Source organism: Alosa alosa, chromosome 22 (genome assembly GCF_017589495.1).
Source record: "Alosa alosa isolate M-15738 ecotype Scorff River chromosome 22, AALO_Geno_1.1, whole genome shotgun sequence".
NCBI lineage: Eukaryota > Metazoa > Chordata > Actinopteri > Clupeiformes > Clupeidae > Alosa > Alosa alosa.
Genome location: NC_063210.1, coordinates 10,265,866 through 10,285,504, shown reverse-complemented (window position 1 = coordinate 10,285,504; position 19,639 = coordinate 10,265,866). Strand labels below are relative to the sequence as shown.

The 19,639-nt window shown below is 42.2% G+C and overlaps 3 protein-coding genes across 3 annotated transcripts; all 3 read right to left on the bottom strand.

Moving 5' to 3' along the window:
• Positions 1 to 90: 90 nt before the first annotated feature.
• Positions 91 to 7,448, bottom strand: daglb (diacylglycerol lipase, beta). The gene is made up of 15 exons (XM_048233914.1): positions 6,774 to 7,448; positions 6,365 to 6,516; positions 6,084 to 6,258; positions 5,468 to 5,732; positions 4,890 to 5,012; positions 4,237 to 4,364; positions 3,706 to 3,832; positions 3,353 to 3,436; positions 3,137 to 3,214; positions 2,963 to 3,043; positions 2,617 to 2,744; positions 2,250 to 2,318; positions 1,874 to 1,946; positions 1,363 to 1,610; positions 91 to 953 (listed from the first exon to the last, which is right to left on the bottom strand). The coding sequence occupies exons 1-15, from the start codon at positions 6,866 to 6,868 to the stop codon at positions 758 to 760; spliced, it is 2,022 nt and encodes a 673-aa protein (XP_048089871.1). The 5' UTR covers positions 6,869 to 7,448; the 3' UTR covers positions 91 to 757.
• A 159-nt stretch (positions 7,449 to 7,607) lies between these two features.
• On the bottom strand, positions 7,608 to 15,156 carry kdelr2b (KDEL endoplasmic reticulum protein retention receptor 2b). Its single transcript, XM_048234139.1, has 5 exons — positions 14,855 to 15,156; positions 13,092 to 13,192; positions 12,098 to 12,256; positions 10,140 to 10,392; positions 7,608 to 9,038 (listed from the first exon to the last, which is right to left on the bottom strand). Exons 1-5 carry the CDS (start codon positions 14,943 to 14,945, stop codon positions 9,004 to 9,006), a joined length of 639 nt encoding a protein of 212 aa, XP_048090096.1. The 5' UTR covers positions 14,946 to 15,156; the 3' UTR covers positions 7,608 to 9,003.
• Positions 15,157 to 15,543: 387 nt separating this feature from the next.
• On the bottom strand, positions 15,544 to 19,636 carry mettl9 (methyltransferase like 9). Its single transcript, XM_048233298.1, has 6 exons — positions 19,465 to 19,636; positions 19,198 to 19,359; positions 18,581 to 18,771; positions 17,872 to 18,081; positions 17,188 to 17,372; positions 15,544 to 16,525 (listed from the first exon to the last, which is right to left on the bottom strand). The coding sequence occupies exons 1-6, from the start codon at positions 19,480 to 19,482 to the stop codon at positions 16,317 to 16,319; spliced, it is 975 nt and encodes a 324-aa protein (XP_048089255.1). The 5' UTR covers positions 19,483 to 19,636; the 3' UTR covers positions 15,544 to 16,316.
• Between the last annotated feature and the right edge of the window lie 3 nt (positions 19,637 to 19,639).

Genomic DNA, 19,639 nt, shown 5'->3' with positions numbered 1-19,639 from the left:
ATGCTTCCACAGCAATGTTATTCAAGGCCCTTGGCCATTCTAAAGATGTGCAGTTGAACACTAAAGGTTTGTATAAATACAACACTCATACAGTATTCACAGTGTATTTAATGGTTTCAAAAAATCCACCGCAATGGGCACAATACGGATGAGTTAATACACAAATGGCATGGTTATGGGCTGTCCCGGAAAGCGCTACAATGTTTTCATGCTAAATAAATGCTTTGATAACATGCATTCCCACTGCATTCTAACTGACTGCAGAGAGAAAAATAAGACGGAAATGGCATGACATTGCTCCTTCAGATCACCACAGGATTCCTGGTGACTTGATTTTGACAGTTATGCATAGGCACTAATCACCCTGATTCTTCAAAAGTCCCAGACAAAGATCAAAACAGACAATCAGGAACTCAATGGATGATGTGTTCTATTTGCTTACACATTTTCTTTTCCACCTTTCTTTAAACGTTCCTCAAAACATCAAAAATTGATGATATATGTACACACAATTTCTTTATAGCCAAAAACAGTAATGCTCTCTGAATACTGTACAATTCCAATCACTGACACAAGAATGTCCAAGGGATCCCCCTAAAAATGGGATAAATAAATTAATAAATTATTCACGCGACAGACATACACTGGAAAAAAAAAAGATACAGCATTGAACAGCTCCCAAACATGTCCTGAATGTAACTCCAATTGAAAAGTTTGAGGCGGTGATTTGGCAGAGCGGAACTGGGGAGTTGGGATGTCAGATGACGTTGAGGTGGCTGTTGCTCATGGAGGAAGGACAGAGCAAGAACGCCCGCTCGCTGCCCAGGCTCTGGAGTGCCCGCAGCACCACGTCCGGCATGTGGTCGGCCAGCATCCGTGGGCTGATCAGGACGCTGCGGAAGGCCATCTCGTTGGACCACTCCGCCCGGTACCTCACCTGGGAGAAGCAGGATCTGTGTGGGGGACACACGGCATGAGTGGCACTTTTCACTTTTTTTGGTCGTCCAAAAGTTGAGCACTAGTTGTACTTAAACTATGTGCATCTATATAGACCACATTTGCTTGGTTTGTAATAGGAGTTGTTCTTATGAATTTAAGTGCATGACTATATATGTTCAATTTCATTCAATATATGTTTTATGTATTAATGTACCTATGAGTGCACTGTAAAATATGACTTACGTGTGGGTGTATATATATTAAAATACTTCACATATGTGGTTCTGCATATGCACGCTCGTTGGTGTGTGTGCGTACATGGATGTACATAGAGTGTGCATATGTATGCGTGCGTATGCCTGCGTGTGTGTGTGTGTGTGTGTGTGTTTGTGTGTGTGTGTGTGTGTACACATTCCGGCTAACCTGCGCGTGGGCCCTTCCTCTGTGACGTGCAGCACGCGGCCCGGCAGGTAGAGGGGCAGGTGCGTGGCGTGCGTGGGCGAGTCGTCCGACGCCAGGCTCTGGTAGGAGGCCGAGCTGCGCACCAGCAGGCTCTCCTCCCCCAGCAGCGGCGCGCTGAGCTCCTCCTCACGGTTCTCTAGCTCCGTGGGGAAGTCGTCGGGCTCGCCGCCAAACACCTCGTACCAGCAGCCGTGCAGCAGGATGCGGTACTGAGAGGGAGAGGGAGTGCAGGGAACGCGTAGGAGGTACGCAAAATGGGCCATGTTACAAAAATGGGTCTTTCATAATATACTGAGACACAGGAATGTTGCACAATTTCTGAGACATCCAGGTGTAGGGAAAGTACTTGAACATGTAAAGTAATGTAACATTTCCAAATGACAATAGCAGAGTAGATTTCTGGAGATGTATGAAATAAAAATATTTCTACAACTAAATCTATGTTGATATACACTTCATACATTTGAATTACCTTGGGTTTATTGCAATTAGAGACCATTTTTAGTATTCTCTTCTTCAAGTCTTCCATGTTGGGTAAACTTAACCTATCAGATGAGACAGACAAGAGAGACACACTGATGGATGCAGATGGACAGACATCACCACTGCAGATAACAGGAGTAAGCCTGCGGAGGACAGCCCTCATTACCTCACCTCCACATAATAGAAAAGTGCTAAAAATAACTCCTCCATTACACCCACGGTTAAGAATAGCAGCTTCTGTTCAGTGCATTTAGCTTCCTTTCCCATTTAAATCCCACTCGGGCACATTCTCCCACTGGAGTCCCCCCTGTCCTCATTCTACATCCTGCCGATGTGCTCTGCACGCTGTTGAGATAGGTCCTTACCGAGGGACGAGGTCCTTCCCCAGCACCACAGACACCACAAACTCCTTAGAGTAGTCAGCCAGAGCTTTGCTGTGAAAGAACAGTGGTTGATTGATTAAGACAAACGTCTGTACCATCAACAGTGTACCAAAGTGTCTGCCAAATCCCATAACCATAACCATATATACTGCATACTACAACAAACAGCCAGAGCAGGAACTACAAATACACAACATAGGCTTACAACATTTTTGTAGTTTGTAACATGTCTGCTGCAAATAGGTTCAAACAGCAGCGTTTCAAATATTGATTGGCCTAGTTTCATCATCTAGAAACGTTTTCAGTTCTCTTGGCAGTGTTCTTCAGACCCTTAATGCAACATTTTTACCTCATGAGGCCCCCTGGTGGTGAGAAGGCGTAGCACTGCAACGTGGGATACATGTTGCGCAGCAGGACGGCCAGGATGGCGGCAGTGCCAGCACCCAGGCTGTGACCGGTGATGACCAGCCTGTACTCCTACACCGGGGAGATGAGGCATGCAATCATGAGTTATCATGACTCAACCACATCTCTGCTTAACATATCACTCTGCAAATGGACAACACTAACTACAACACATTTCATTAGAAACAATGACATTTAATAGAAACAGCACATGGCCAAGTACATATTGTCACAGCATTGTTTGTATTTATAAATGAAGGTTGTAAAAAAATGAAGGTTGTAGTTCTTACAGGTGCAATCGAGAAAGCCTGCCTCAGAATCCCATCGTTGACAAGCCTCTTATAAATGTAGTGGGCTGCCTGAGAAATTCCCTAAATGATGGATAGTTAAATAAACATTATAAATTCACACACTAACAGTACCTCAACAACAGAGGAAAAGTAAAGTGCTTTAGAGATACATACCTTGTGTGCATAGCTAGCCCCTGAAACACCCTCAATAGGCAGATTCTCACATTCCGCTGAGAGATCCGTTAACACGTCCTGCACACAGAAATCTTTAGTAAGAATGCTGAAGAACAACTTGTCAAACTTAAGGGCATAATCAAACGGAGTGGCAATTCCATTACAAGTACACTACAAGTACATTACAACACTGACAGGGAAAGGAGCAGAGCTTACTTTTAGTGACAGGGTTCCCCTCACAGCCACCAAAACAGATTCCTTTTTATGATCAAGGGCAACAAAGAAAGGGATCTCGTAGATCTGTAAAACAGCACAGAGCATTCTCTTTAAAAACAATGCCTCTTTACAATGACAAGCTATGGCAAATTAACAAAACGCAATGGCTTGATTTCTAGGAGCTTCAAACTTCTCCACACGTAAATTCAGTTATATCTCTGAGCAGTCAGGAATGATCATGTTGTGGCCAGGTCAATGAGGGCAAAAGGCTACACTGATACCGTGGACAGAATAGCGGTATTGTCTTTTCTTGTGCCTGTGTGTGTGTGTGTGTGTGTGTGCACTGGAGTGACCTGGTTGTGGAAGCTGATGTGGATGAAGTCTCGGTACTGCAGGCCCGTGGTCTGGAGGATGGAGGTGAAGTGGCAGCCAAGGCTGTCGCCCCCCACAATGTCATACTGACTGCTACGGCTCCGACAGCTGAAACACAACACCAACTCATCCTTACTCAGCACAACCGCGCAGGAAGCACTGTTACCTAATCCTGTGTAAGCCTGCTGCCTACTAGAACCCTGTTTCTTCTGACAGAACAATACATGACAATAAACGCTAGTAACAATGCACACAGATTAAGACTATACAGTTGTCTTTGTTCAATGACAGCTCACTTTTACTCAAATATAGTGCATCTGTCAAGACAGAGACAGAGTGAAACATGGTGAAGGTCACGGAGAAGGACAAAGAGTTAGTAAAGCCTTAACAGCGTAATCCAAAGTGAGTGTGCTTCTGCTTTGCTGCATAAATAGTATTTAACTATAATATGGCATAAAACAGGGGATGCTCTACTATTAATAGCTGCTTGATAGCTGCCCTGGCTCTCTTACCAGTCACCACTGAGTTTGCAGACGCCAGTGAGTGGGTTGGAGTAGACATACATGGGCCATCCGTACGCCGCTACCGCAAACAACATGCAGTGAGTGGCTCTCTCCAGCTCCACCTCCAGATCTTCCCTCTGAGAGAGAGAGAGAGAGAGAGAGAGAGAGAGAGAGAGAGAGAGAGAGAGAGAGAGAGAGAGAGAGAGAGAGAGAGAGAGAGAGAGAGAGAGAGCATTTTGTGACTTTTATGGGCAGAACACACACATGCGGTCTCATAGGGTTGCTGATGGCCTTCTCTCGCAGGCGGTCTTAATTGGGTCAGTGATCTCACAAATCAGAGAAAATCCAAATCACAGAAATGTTGTCTGTAAACACACCGTCATATCAGTTTGGTTGCCCTGAGCTGCCCTGCATGGACAGCACCCATCTCACACAAACACTGGCAGCGTGGGCACCCCCCCTTTTTTCTGACATTTTATAAATCAAACAACTATTTGATTAATTTCATCAGTTTGTGTTTTTTCCTTTTTTATTTAATACACAATATGTGTTAAAAATAACACAACTTGCGATGTTTTTTTTAACACATCTCTCTGTCCCGATAGGGACAACACAATTTTGTTTTAAGAGTGTACTTTTGGATACTATGTGAATATACTCACTATTGGGGAGGAGGGGCTGTGGGCCAGCACATCGTCAGGGTCCCTGCACTGCTCCACCTTATCCTGCTCCTGATGCAGCAGGGCCAGGCCAGCAGCGATGTCACTGGGTACCAGGTCTGTGTCCTGCACACACATTCACAAGCATTACAGCAATGACAGACCACAGGTTGGGCTTCTAGAATACACCGCTAGGTATTTCTACACCTCATGTAGACAAGAGTCAGGTTTATCACAGTAAGAGGATCCTGTTCTTCAGGAAGTTTCATTTTATTACTTTTTTTCCATTCCATTCACTTCAATTCACCTAGTGTATTATTTCTTTGGGAATGTGTGCATAAAAACTGTCTTCACTTTACGAAAACAGGTCACATTATCTCTAGACAGTTGCTTTAAAGCTCAGTTAAGTCAAGACATACATTTTTTTTCATACTATAGAAATAGAAAGAAATATACACTGAATCCTAGCCTCTGTTTATAAGTAAATCCATCAGCATACTAGGGCAGCAATTCATAACATTATTATTATTCTAAAAAGTGGCACTCGACACCAGGGAATGGACACCGGGTGCGCCGCATACCGAAAAGAAGCCGCTGACGAGCTGGGCGATGCCGCTGAAGGCGGCGCGATGCGAGTCGTCCTGCGGCAGGCAGCAGCAGAGCAGGCGCAGGCGGCTCTCCCACACGCGCACGGCCAGCGAGCGCGCTCGTGACAGGAACTGGGACGACTCGCTGCTCTCCAGGTCGCGCAAGCCCTGCGGCTCGGCCATCACTGCCTGCCGCGGTGCGCCCATCGGGTCAAACACCACCAGCACACCCACCACCGTGAAGAAGATGATGACCCAGCTGCGCCAAGACACAAAGACGGAAAAGTGGGGGAAAAGAGAAGGAATTGAAACAGGCAGGACGGATACATTAGCCAACACATACTTCCCCTACAACTTCAGTTTTAAGGACTAATTCAGTGCCAGTTGCAACACGAAAGAAGAAGGCTAAAGGGGGTGTGAGCATTGAGTCTGTAGTTGTCTGTACAGCATCAACTTTGACCTTAAAGGGCCCTGTGAACAGTAATCTGCTCAGTAATCCTTTCAAACATGTTGACGTCAGCCGAGATCAAAGAACTACTTGACATCAAATGTAAATGAGTATTTTTGTTATGGGAACACAGCAATGGCAAAAAGGTTCTCCTGCACATACCTCGAAATAACTGCACCAATGACAGCTCCAACAGCGGCAGGGTCGCATCCTCCACTGTCATCATTCACCCAGACAGCTCCGAGACAAGCCCAGATGAACTCGGGAATGTACAAAACGGCCCGAAAATACACCAAGGCTGGCATGGAGCGACGAGGACCAGGATTCATTATGGTGCCTTACGAAGAATGAGGGAAACGAAGGAAATGCATAGCAATTAGCACCATTTCATTAAGCAAAGTAACTATACTAGCTACTAGATAACAAGTGGTGCTAGTGCCTACCTCGTGCGCTGACATAAACAATCGCACCGAGTGAAAAGATGATGACAGCAAGGAGCACAAGCAGAACAACGAGGTAACTATGAAGGACTGTGCCTCCCCCACAATCAAAGTGTCCCTTATGGATGGTGTACAAAACGAACGTGCCAATCCACCTGAAATAAAAAGTGGTATTATGCATAGTGGTATTTAATAACTGGAATAATAAATAACACAGAAGTTGTCTAGAAGACTCAGAAATAGTGGCTGATAATCACTTCCGCTGATACATGTCGGTAGCATCAACTTATAAACAACGTATCTTTGCAACATTATATCCACAGGTTGGATAACAATGACAGTCAGGGAAGAAGCGTGTTTTTTGTCAGGCTAACATGTTGACAGAAATGAACTATGTGGGCTTTAAACTTACCATATTGTTCGGACGAATAACTCAAAAGCTCCAGGGAAAACAAGGTCATCACTGGCAATACCCCATCGCCGACCAAACACAATCATTCCAGGCATGTTGACAACGTTTCTGTCAAATGCTCCAACTGATAGTAAGGAGTATTGCGAAATCTAGCCACCACCCATCCAAATAGGGATATGGTCCCTTGCCAATGTCCTGCTAATGTATTTAACTAGCTATGGCTAACGTTACCTCGCAAAGCTGACGTTTTATAACATGCTATCTAGCGAATTCGTTACATTAATTTGAATAGATTGTCCTGACGAACATCAATCCTACAACTAAAGTGAAGATTATAACGCTTTACATGTTAAACACTAGATTTCCGCGAATTTGCACAGCTACATCACACAACACAGAAGGTTGCCAGCTAGCTAGTTAGCTGTTTTGTTAGGTTTCGTTAGCCCGCCGCTAGCTAAATCGATGTGGCAGCCTGTCAGCTGTAAGGCATTTCATTGTTGTCAGTCTGCGGTCTACACTTGATCATCCCGAGTTTAAGACATGTTATAATCTATGTAGCGGTCACGGAACGAATCTGGCAAATTTTCAGTCCGGGGGACTATGTTTAAATATGATCTTGCTGACTTGGACCGTCTGACATCACGACTGTTTTCTTTCTGGTTGTGTGCACTTACTCAGAGTTCCGTCAGACTTTAATGGCTTGCACAGTCGTTCCCCCTGATCTTTTGCATCCCATTCTCACAGCATTGAGCGCCTGCCAGTTATTTGAAAACAAGCAAAAATGTACACGTCTCCAAATATAAGATTATATATTGAGTAATTCAATGCCACCAATTCAGTGTTTCCCGTAAAATCTTTATTCAAGATGGTCACATGCAAAAGCTCAATTTAAAAAAAATGTAAAAAACAAAGAAAATAGGAATGGTTGGGGTGTGAAAATAAAAAGATGAGAGGATTGTTGGAAGAATGTGCAACAATGCCCATAATAAATCAAACTTGTTAAAGTCAAGAAAGCAAAGCTTTCATGAGTTCATCAATATGCACATCGTGTTTACATTTTTCTGGGCATTGCTGTTTATTTCAGAGACAATATGGCATATCTATATTCAAATAAATTGAAGTTCGAAAAATAATTTCTTATATTACCATCATAATCTTAAATGTTACTGAATTCCATCAGCTTGTTTTACTGTTGGCAAAACTACTTTGAAATTAAAGACCCATCTAAAATGTATTGTTGATATGGGCCATTTTACTGATAAAGCATTGGGTGGTGTTAAAAAAAGAATGAACAAAAACAATATTTGCCAGTTGCATGATCAAAGCCATTTACAGCAATGAAGATAAGGCAGTGTTTCAATACCTGTTTGACATCATGAAACTACATGGACCTGATGCAGAATTCAATGGTGCATGGTTAAACCACACTGTCGGATTTTGGGGTAGTGGTATTCACTTCTATGATGTAGCACACCATTAACAGAGAATGAATGGTCTGTTCATGATGAAAAAAAAAAAAAAAAAAAAAAAAACAGGAGCATGGCACTTGAACCATCCATAACTGGCATTCTTTAGGGAAGGAATGTACAGGGGATGTACACAATGGTGTAATAAGAAAAACAGCCACTCAATAACCGCCATGGGGTATGGAAAGGGGGAGCATACAGTCCGACAGATATTTCCCATATCACAGGAAACAATGCACATTTATTTTTTGATTGCAAATCCTCTTACAAACATAGTCAATGTTCACCATAAGAACAAGTCCCCTTGAGTATTGATGCCAATTTCAAGGCGTTTTTAGAGTTTTTTGTTTGCTTTTTGTCGGTTTTAAACATTGATGTGTGTCAAATTGCGGAGAGAACACCTTTTATGTAGAAAAAACACTTTTGTTTTGTTTTTTTCCTTTATACAGAATAATAAAAAGGTTAAGGCAAGATGCGTAAAACTGGAATCCGAAGGCTTGCAAGGGACCAGGGGTGGGGAGGGGGTGAGGGGCAAAAGTGGAGTTGGTTGAAGCCACAGGATGGCCTCGGCTTTGTTCTGGAGCTGCTGATATGTTGGATCAGAAGACGACAGAAGAAAGAGTGGAGGATCCCTCGTTTTCTTGTTGTTGTTGTTGTTGCTGTTGCTGTTGTTCGAACTCTGTCTCAGGCATCTTACACTGGGCGCGGTGGCAGCGATGTCCTATGCCCACCTCGCGATTCTGCTGAGGTGTTGGGTTTGGCACTTATGCTGGCAGGCTCAGTTTCTTTCCTTTCAGTACTAAAAGAAGCACAAGAGAGGACGAGGCACATGTATTAAAAGGTTATGGCTGCAAAGCAAAACCTTTTTAGGTTAACAGGAAGCAAGCAGTCGAAGTCACTGTTGGAAGGACTTTTTCCACGTATTTACTATATTATACATACAATATTTCACTACTACTACCACTAGTAATGCGCAGGCCGGCTTATGACCTAATCTTATGGTCTAACCACGATTATCTGGCAACATCCCTGCTGCTTAGCTCACTCTTGGATAAAAAAAAGAAGTTGTAGGAGTTATTTCCACGCAGATTACTACACAGACGTTTATACTAGCCTTTGGGCTAATTAGGTTTATTTGAATTAATCTATAGCATAGCCTAATATTGTACAGTCAAAATCATCCCGGTCTTCTTATTAATTTACGAATGCATTTTTTTTGTAAAACGAATGAGTGTTTTTGGTAGCCTATCTCTTGTTCAGGACAGGTTACACCATCAAAACTTATCTGATGGTCTGCAAGAACAGTAATATTGGCATGCTACTTTGTGCAAGTTCACTGCAGAGAGCTGAGGTACGAAATGTTAAGGCATGTGTTTGAGTATGCACACGCACGCCTGTTTCAGTGTGAGAGAGAGAGAGAGAGAGAGAGAGAGAGAGAGAGAGAGAGAGAGAGAGAGAGAGAGAGAGAGAGAGAGAGAGAGAGAGAGAGAGAGAGAGAGAGAGAGAGAGGAGGTTTCCCATTGTAATTGCAGTTTAACATAGCCTAGCCTGATACAAGGCTACACTGACTGCATTGGATTGTCCCATGACTTAAGCTAAAAAGCATTTCTATTTATTTGTTAGCCTACATGAATGTCTTGTAAAATAAGGTAACATTATCATGGCTACATGATATTGATGCAAGCACGTTTCTTATCATTAAAATTAGGAATTTGTGGGTCGAGTCTGGTTCGGGTTCGGGTCGATGCGCATTTTGTCAGGTCAGGCGGGGCAGGCTGGATCTCCAAAATGGGTTGGGCGGTTCGCGCATCACTAACTACCCCACTTCCAAAACAATCAACATCATAAAGTACACAGCACTTAAATATTCCAAAAGAGGTCGAAACCACATGCAGCTCACCTTTCGTGACGTATAAGTAGAAGAAGTCGCAATAAAGGATGGTCTGCACAACGCCGGCAACGATGGCGATCATGTCAAAGAAGCCCTCGAAGTAGAAGCGCCAAATCCAATTGATGAGATAGAGGGCGCGGTAGAGGCCCAGGAAGAACAGGTAGTGGGTGGTGATGGTCTCTGCCTCACCCGTCTTGCTGATCATGAAGAGCTGGGGCAGGATGGCCACGGACTCCAGGTAGATGGAGAAGGTCCACAGGATCTGGAAGAGACAGAGGAAATTTAGACTATTGATCGACCGATACAGGGTTTCCACGGCTGTCCTTATGTTAACGCTGATTGATACAAGGCAAGGTTGTATTTTATTTTTTCAACAATTTCGGACATAAAATACAGACTCGGTGTGCAATAGCTTTTAGAGTGGAACTACAGGGAGAGCTTCACTCTGTGAAACTTCCTATGGAACATTTTCTTAAAATCCTTGAGTCTAGATCAAAGTCATACATTTATCAGCAGAGGAAATATTAAGCGGTGGAGAGCCTACCAGAATCTGCTGATGTTTATTCTTTAAATAAGCCATAAAATAAGAACTCTCAATTAGGTTCAAATTGAGTGAGAGCTATCTGATGAATTCACCAAAAGCCAATTAAGCCTAGCCCTGAGCGAGAAGGAGTCTGAATGGAGACTCTTCATTGTAAGCCAAATTTAGACTTAATCCTTGTCTGGGAAACTAGCCCATTGTGCAATAATGTTATCCATTAGTTGTGAGGGCCTAGGAGTCGGATAAGCCTCTTGAGATGGTCTAATTACATCTGTGTGGTGTTCACCCCTAAACCAGGTGAAACACCAAGAAAAAAAAAAACAAGACGCAATAATTTCCCTACAGGAAAAACTCTACTTCATGATAAAAAATTCTACATTTAAAAACATACTTATTATAAGCATAGATTCATGCCTACTCTAATCAAGATATCAACGTAACTGTTGACAAGATCCAGTATCCAAACCAATAAAAAAAGAAGACAGGCTTTCATAGATTTACAATCTTGTTGCTCTATCAGAGTGTTTCAAGTAAAAATAACACTTCAGCAGTGAAACTAAAGTTTATACTTCAAGCCTGGGTCTGATAATGCATATAGACTATTACAGAGACCTGCCTCTTGCCAACTGCTAGTGCATGCCAATGGTGGAGTTAAAGGCAGTAAGCAGGAGTAATTCACAGACAAGAGGAAGGTCGGTTAAGAAAATAACCAATATGCAATCAGGGTACCATGCAGTTCATATGCAAATAAAACATGGACAACAGCCAACAGGTACTAATATTAAATGCTCTCCATTGAGGCTGATACTGGTATTTGTAAACATCACTTGTCTCATATACTCTGTATTACACAGCCTAACAAAGGGAATCCTCTGAAGGTACATCTTCATAAAGAAGATGGGAAACTCTTACTGTGGTCTACATTCAGAACAATACAGTGTGCAAATGTGCATCAAAGGTAAGATGAATCATGCCATATCGTAGATGATAAGATTAAGTTTTTCACCAATTAAAGTCTGAATGCCCACACAAACACACTATAACAGACTAACCCAGGAAGTTCATGCGGAGACGCCTTCAGTGTACTAACCCTAAAGTTAACTGGCAAAGTCTGGCACAACGGATGGATGCTCAATATATGCAAATGCTTTGTAACCCTGATATTCCTGGTATGCACTTTTACCCATTTTGTACCAATAGCCCTGGTCATTGAACTGGAAAAACAAGAGCAACTGCACACCTTCACACCGTTGAGACTTTTCAAGTGTAATATGATCAAACAAAACTGAACTTGACTGTCTGCAATACATTTTATTGTTCTGCATTGGAACTAGGAATTGTGTGAGCAAAATAACTGCCTTCACATGTAGCTAGCTAAAGAAAAGAATAGCACAGTCTGTAATAGCTGGATAGAGCAGGCATTTACCTCCAGGGGAGCGAAGTCATGGTTCACCAGGAATGCCAGGCCACCAACGGGGACAACCAGGAACTCTACTCTGAAGGTGTCGTGGTTGCCATCATAGGTGGCTTTGAACTTGGAGTAGATGAGGTACACCGTGGCATACGCGCAGCCAATGTAGATGACCTGGGATAACGACACATATTGTACAGTCAATCAAAACACATATCCAGGCATCAATGTCTATGGAGGTACTATCTACAGTATGACAAAACACATGAATCTGTAATAATAATAACAATAAAAAAGGGCTAAGAGTTGCAGTACATAGCACACAGAATCCTTTAACTTTCCATGCCGGCTTTAACGGTGTGTGCATCCCAACTGGATTTAGAGGTGTGAACACAAAAGCAAATATCTTTTGACAAATAAAAGCTGGGTCAATAGCATAAAGGGCTTGGCTTCCAGACTCATTCAACATTCATTCAGTTTCTGAGATTGATACACTACTTTAATTCGTTCAGTTTCAAGTAACAACTCAAAAAGACACCTGGACCTCTCCATCAGATGGATACAAAGCTACTGGAGAAGATGTAGTGTAATAAACACAACAATGAAATCAGGGGGAGCAACCAGCAATTCATAACAGGAATTCCATTTTGCCAGGTCTGTTAAAGCGTACTCACACTATGTCATCCCTACGGTAACCGAGTACGTTTGACCCCCAAACTCCAATTCGTTTGATCAGTATGATCGCTCGTTACTGTACCCGGGCACGGTACGCTAATCCATGCCCCGGTCCTTTTGAGGAGGTGGACTCAGGCACGGCATGGTTGGGCTTCTGATCGCGCCTATACAGTTTTGAAAGTATGCAGTGTGAGTGCGGAGAATGGGAGAGAACCATAATCCGGCACGGTACAAGTGAACCGTGCCCAGTGAGTACGCCCTTATTGAAACCAACTGAGGGGAAGTTTTGATCATAAGGAAACCTTTGCTGGAGAGCTGGGCCTGTGTCGCTCACCTTCATGCTGGTGTTGTAGAGGGAGATGAAGGAGGTGAGCAGGTCTAGGTAGCGAGTGGTGAACACCAGTGCGAACAAGACCTGGCTTTTCCCGGAAATACCTGAAAGATAGGGATGTTAGCTGTAGGTGGACTAAAAAACAAAGTCAACAAAAAACTGTCACAGTGCCATCACAACACTTACTCATCTTTAACACCTCAGATGTAATCAAATCCAGAGGGCCTTGTGCTTGAGAGTGTAAGAAATGTGTGTAACCAACAGCCACCTAGATTACCCCGCTGCAGAGGAATGCTTGTATTACAGCTTGCTGTGCATCAGTCAAAACCTAGCTTCAACCTCTGGTGTCCTAATAAGACCACAAAGCAAGGCAAAGAGCGAAACTTGCATACATAGCTACTGTGAGCCGTGATGTCCCAGGAATACCATTTGCACCCAGGGCTTGTTCTACAGTTTGACTTGGTAAGGTAGGGGAGGGCTCAAAACGTGTCCTAATACAGGCTATGCCCTTTAGAAAATCGCAGGTGTCAAACTAAAGTTACTCTCTCTGCCATTCAAAAGAAAGACATTTTTTTTTAAAACTCTTGGTCTGGGATGTATACATCAGAGATCAAGCTTACATCACTCATTCTACCATGCTCACGTTACACATGGGTAAGATACTTTGCATTTGCCATGAACAATGATAACAGAGGAACAGTATCACATCGACCTGGAAGTGTGTTATCATCCTGGAGACCGACGTGGTTGCTCAAAGTGCATGACTATACGTTAAGGAGTTCAAAAGGTAAAGCGAGACTTAACAATCGGAATTTAAACAAAACCAATTGGATGGCGTTGCAAAGCTCAACAACACTATTTAACATAGTAACGTGCATTCCATTACTTTACTTCCTTGCAAAAGTTTAATATCCGCCTTCTCCTACAGGGCTGCCACGTCAGAGGTCAGACTAGAGAAGCAATCTTAGAATCTAATAGCGAATGAATGAATTAAAATAAAAGGTCCGCAAGTTTTACCGTTTATTTTGCCTAAAAGACACACCAAACAACCAAAACAGTTTTACTTGCACGATTTTCACTTAATTAATGAAACTCAATTCAATCATAAGTCTGGGATATATGGATCAACATTACTGCGAACTTCAGCTACCGTTAACTAGTGAAGGGAAGCTCGTTAGAGGGCAAGTTATGAAGGCACAGTGTGTGTAACTACACTGGAACATGTTGGCAACCCTGTTTTCAAAAAATCCCATGGCCTTATACCGTGAGGTGGCCTAATATAACAAGACTGAAATCCATTATGCTAAGATAGCTAACGTTAGCTAGCAAGAGGGTAACGTTAACTTATGTTATGATGGGCTGTGTATGGTGGGGTTCTCTCCTTTTGTGCATTTAGGAGGATCATCATTTTAGCACTTAACAGACCACACCTGAAAGTCCATCCAAATAGATACTCAAAATATATCCTAGCCAGGTAAATTGACCTATGACAATATATTCTGACAACTAGATGAGAGGCTAACACTAGCCAGTTAGCAATAGAACACTGGTTATTAGTCAGCTGAGTGCAAGGCCTCGCTGGCACAGCGGATTCTTTAGCTAGCTTAACATTAGCCAATCAGCTAACATGTCACCGACTATGAAAGATTAATGCAAGTTCTGCGATGTAACATTAAGGTGGTTTGTGTGCACTTGCATGACAAGTCATAATATATTCAAGGTTAATGCTTAATTTAGGAGATTATAGATATAGCTCACTGACTTACCGGCACATGATCTGGTTTTCCATATTTTAAGCAGTAGGATGATGATAGCTGCTAAATGGGAGAGATCCCCGGTGAGTCTGAAAATGTTCATTTTGCTGCAAAACAGTCGTGGGTCTTATCTCAGTAAAACGAGACAAGATGTGTCTACACTACAGCTGTCAGACTAAACTTGTTGATAAAGTCAGGCAGTAAGTGATGTGCTTGTCCGACAGCTTTATCGGTACTATTCTACGCCCGGGTGAAAAATGGCGAGTACTGCGCGACGTGGCCCGGGGACGTGGCCAACGATACGCCCGCCCAATGCAAACTGGGAATGGGGTTGGCGCTTGCAGACCGAAGGGTCGTGCAGACACGCCTGCAAATGAGTGTCGGAGATTTTCTAGAGTTTCCACTGAAGGGCTTTTCCCTCCTTGATAGAAGCATGGGTAGAAGGGATACTATGTAACCTATTCATAAACAGCCTAAATAAGCTACATTTTTATGTGGACCGCCTGCAAGGATGCTGCTAGAAATGCAGGGACCTGTAAACCCCCAATATATAAGTTCAATAACATAACATCAACCACAATAATAATAATGTTGGTTCTGTTTATGGCATCCCCAGACTGCCTCCACTTCTCAGTGCATTCTAAAATTGTTCATATAACACTCCCAGTTTCCACAAAAAATAAAACAAACATTTCACAGCATGAAATTATTTTTTTTATTATTATTATTTTTTTTTTTTTTTATTGAATGGCGTGTTAACCCGGCTTAGTGGACTCAACTTGCCCATACATGTACAGGACAAAACTTTTGGAATTGGGAATGAAAATAAAATCCTATTCAGTAGGCAACAGCAAAACTGGAAGAGTCTTCCCATTGGTCCTTGCATCTTTGTATTGATTTTCTTTTGTTCAGCCTTCAGCAGGGGAGTTTTGAATATTCTAACAGAAGATTCTGTTCCGCAACAATGTAAGGTTCTAAAATTCCATGTTGAATTCTTTCCAACATTCCTGTCACACCGGTGTGACGGTACCAGCTTAAGGGTTGATGTTCTTCAACAAGATAACAGTATCAAAGTAAAAAGTGTTATATTTGCTATCCAAAAGAACAAATCAATTCAAAGGCACTACTTAAAGACGATGATTTGAACAGGAAACAATGCTTTTTGATTGACCTAAGGACAGGTGATCCATTTTCAATACAAGAAAACCAGTGTTATTGAATACAGAACTTATTCATGGAACATAGAAAAAGCCTCTGTATATCATAGAGACTACTTTATGAATACAAACATTAAATCACAGGACAATGTTTTGATCTGTTTCACAAATCACTTCAGAGAGATTTGTTCACAGCATAAGTCTGTTGCTAAAAGCAACCCACACAAAAATGAAACCAGCGTTGTTTAGACTTGCAGGAGCACCACATGAACTAACCTTCCAGCGTGTGACTGACTGAATTAAGGGCAAGTTCAACTTCATTCCTGAGCCTTCAACACAAATACCGCATCATCCAACACGTAGTAGTCCTTATACATATCTCCTTCGCAAAGATATGGCAACCGAGTCACAGCTTCGACTTCCAACCCAACCTTGGAGAAGACTTCAATGGATAGGTTGGTCACTTGTTCCTCCCAGCTCTTTCCTTTGATTTTCAAATGCTGTTTTGGGCGTTCCCATCTCCCCCCTGTCGAGATCATAAGATGCTATTAATATTATTGGTACTGCTAGATGTCTGATTATGCCTCCCATTTGTACCAAGAGACAAATTCTGAATACTTCAATGTATATGCTTTAAAACGTCAGCGTGGGCCAGCAGACTATAAAAATAATTTTTAAAATAATTTTTAGATAATTTGTTGTGTATTTTACATTGATATTCTAATATGGCCGGGACATATTTGTTGGTAGCCCTACAAAGATGACAGATTATTGGATCATAGTGCTATTTAAAACTAACTGTTCTACCTCAATTAGTATTACACATGTATTTGATGTTGTTTTTAAGTCATGTAGCCTATTTTAATGGAGAAAACCAGTCACTGCAGTTCGGTATCATTGTGTGCACCTAAATGAACATCGACCAGACAAAGAGCCAAAGAAAACTTTCAAGGTGAACTCCAAGGTCAAGGTACCAGACTGGAACTGGCCATCATCAAGACAATCCTTCTAAGAAAAATGTACTGATAAGAAGAAACTGGAGCAATGTCATTTTTAATTGAGGGATTCTCTTTTTTTCATGGCAGGATACCAACAATTTCAGCAATGAAAATAAAAGAAGGCAACACTTACTAAATATATTTTTAAGGACAAAAATCACTGGTCAGCTCAATATTTTGTTCCACTCACCTATTTCTATATAGGGCTGGAAGGGGACTACAGCAGCCACGATGACCCTGCCTGACCCCGGCACAAGAGCTTTCTTGATGTCTCTCAGCAGGTCCAGAGGTTGTTCACAACGGTCCAGCAGGTTAAGACAACTGATGACATCATACTGGAAGCCTGTGTTCTGCCACTCTTCAATTTCTAACAATCTGATGAGAGAGGGAGTAAGACAGAGAGAGAGAGAGAGAGAGAGAGAGAGAGAGAGAGAGAGCAGTAAACCACAAATATCCCTAGAGAGCAATAGTTATTAGACTGTTTGACTGAGGTGCATTCCTTTTAATATCACTCGACTGCATTAATAACATTAATAAATCATGTTATTTAATTGTGTATTTCAGGTAATATCAATACAATTGCAGTTTTGATTGAGTAAAGATAAATCAAATAACAGTAACCCAATTACAGTTGCACTGACATTACCTGGAAAACAAAATGTAAAAATGATTCATGAAAATTAAAAAATTGAAATGGAGAATATAGCGTTTTGGAATCAAACTCTTCATATAAATTCAACATCCCACTAGACACAATGGGAAATGCTTCTGCTCCACTTGAGGAACCAGCAGAACTATACCCACAACAGACTGACATCAAAGAATGCAAGGCATTTATAAAGCTCTGATAAGTAAATATATACACTGCACCTACTTGTAATTTTTTTTCTGGAGCTGCCATCTCATCGGGATGGAAACCTCTGTGGCATAGATCTCTCTGAAATGTGAGCCCATGACATCGGTGACTCCCCCGTCTCCTGCCCCCAGATCCAGCAGCCTGTCTGCCTTCCAGTCTGGGCGGATGCCGAGCAAGCGGCGAAACTGATCCCCTGAGAAGACAAACATGGAGCCTCGGCCAAGAAACCTACCAAATGGAGGGTAAGCAAAGGGCAATAAAGGATTAGACAGAGATGCCTTTTTGACTGAAACAGTAGATTATTGCATGCATGACCATGCTATTCATGGCTGTTACTGTAGAGTAGACTGAACAAAAAGAACATGTGTGCACCATTATTTGTTCATCATATCCATTTGATTTCATTCATTCATTCATTCATTGGCCAAACACTGTCCCCCAAAATGATACCCAATGATAATGTCAAATTAGGATTCTACTTCCTCATAGTAGTTAATAAGAAAATATTGAGATTGAAAGAAGTAAACCAATAGCATGTGTTTGAGTAAATTAAAACACACCCCTTACAAAAACAACTTCAAGTGTCAAAACTACGATTTGTGAGGAATTATTTGCAGTTCATATGCATTTTAGACAGGAAAACAATATCATACTGCATTGTACTTCATTCTCCCATAATTGCAGCTATTTTTTGTAAGGGGCTGTGCAGCTGACAACCCATTCTCACCCGTTGATGGAGGTCCGAGACATGATGGGACTGAAAACGGTTGAAAAGAAGGAGTGATAGAGCTGAGTGAACAGCCAGCCAGACTTCTCCTCGCTAATTTTTAGAAAGGTCCGAGTGTCTGCGTCCAAGTCACTCTGCACGAACAATGGTCTTACCGATTCCCCCAGTAGATCCGGACAGCAACGGTACCACTGTAGAAATTGACACATTCAGAGCACTCCGCATACTCAACCAAAGATTCCTTAGTTTAGAAACATAATCATTTAACCGTCTGGCTGAACCTTTCCATAATTCAGAATAACTAACAGTAACTTTAAACGACTGTGTAACTTTGCATTATATTTGGCACGGCTGAACAAAGCAATGCTGTAGTTGTCACAGTTTTTATTTTGTTGGCAGTCGAACATATTATGCAAACCGAAGTGTTTCGGAGACATCTGTCAAATACATATGTAGAGTGACTTCGCTCGGGCAAACATCACACCTGTCCCGTCTCGCTCAATTTCCCTAGAACTCTCTTGAAACCTTGTAACTTCACATAGGCCTATGGCTGGCTCAGACAGTTAGTTTTTACAGCAATAGATGGCCTCGTTGAGACAGTTAAAAATAAAGCTTACCTCTTGATTTTCAGCACTATATTCGCTCTCCGACACCATTTTGGCGAAAAGTGATCGAGCGAAAGGATTGCGGACGTATTTCCCTGTCCACATTCTTCTCGTAGCAACCAGGAACGAGATGTAAAACACCACCCACGCACAGAAAAGCAATGTACTCCTCATCTGTGGATGACACATAGTCGGGACTAACGTTGCTCGCCTCTCCTCTCTGCTGAGTGAGATTTAAAAGAACACCTTCATATAAAAGGAAGAAAGACTCAAACAAACCTGAGGGTGTGGTGACATTTTGGACGAAACATAATACTAGAGTATGGTGATCCCTTTACGCAAATAGGCCTACTTTAAAAGCACACACAAATTCAAAAGCATTGTTATAAGCACTGTAAGCTGATGTTTGCCTTGGGTCCTCACATGACTGTTCCTTGAGTAAGGCTGTGAATAG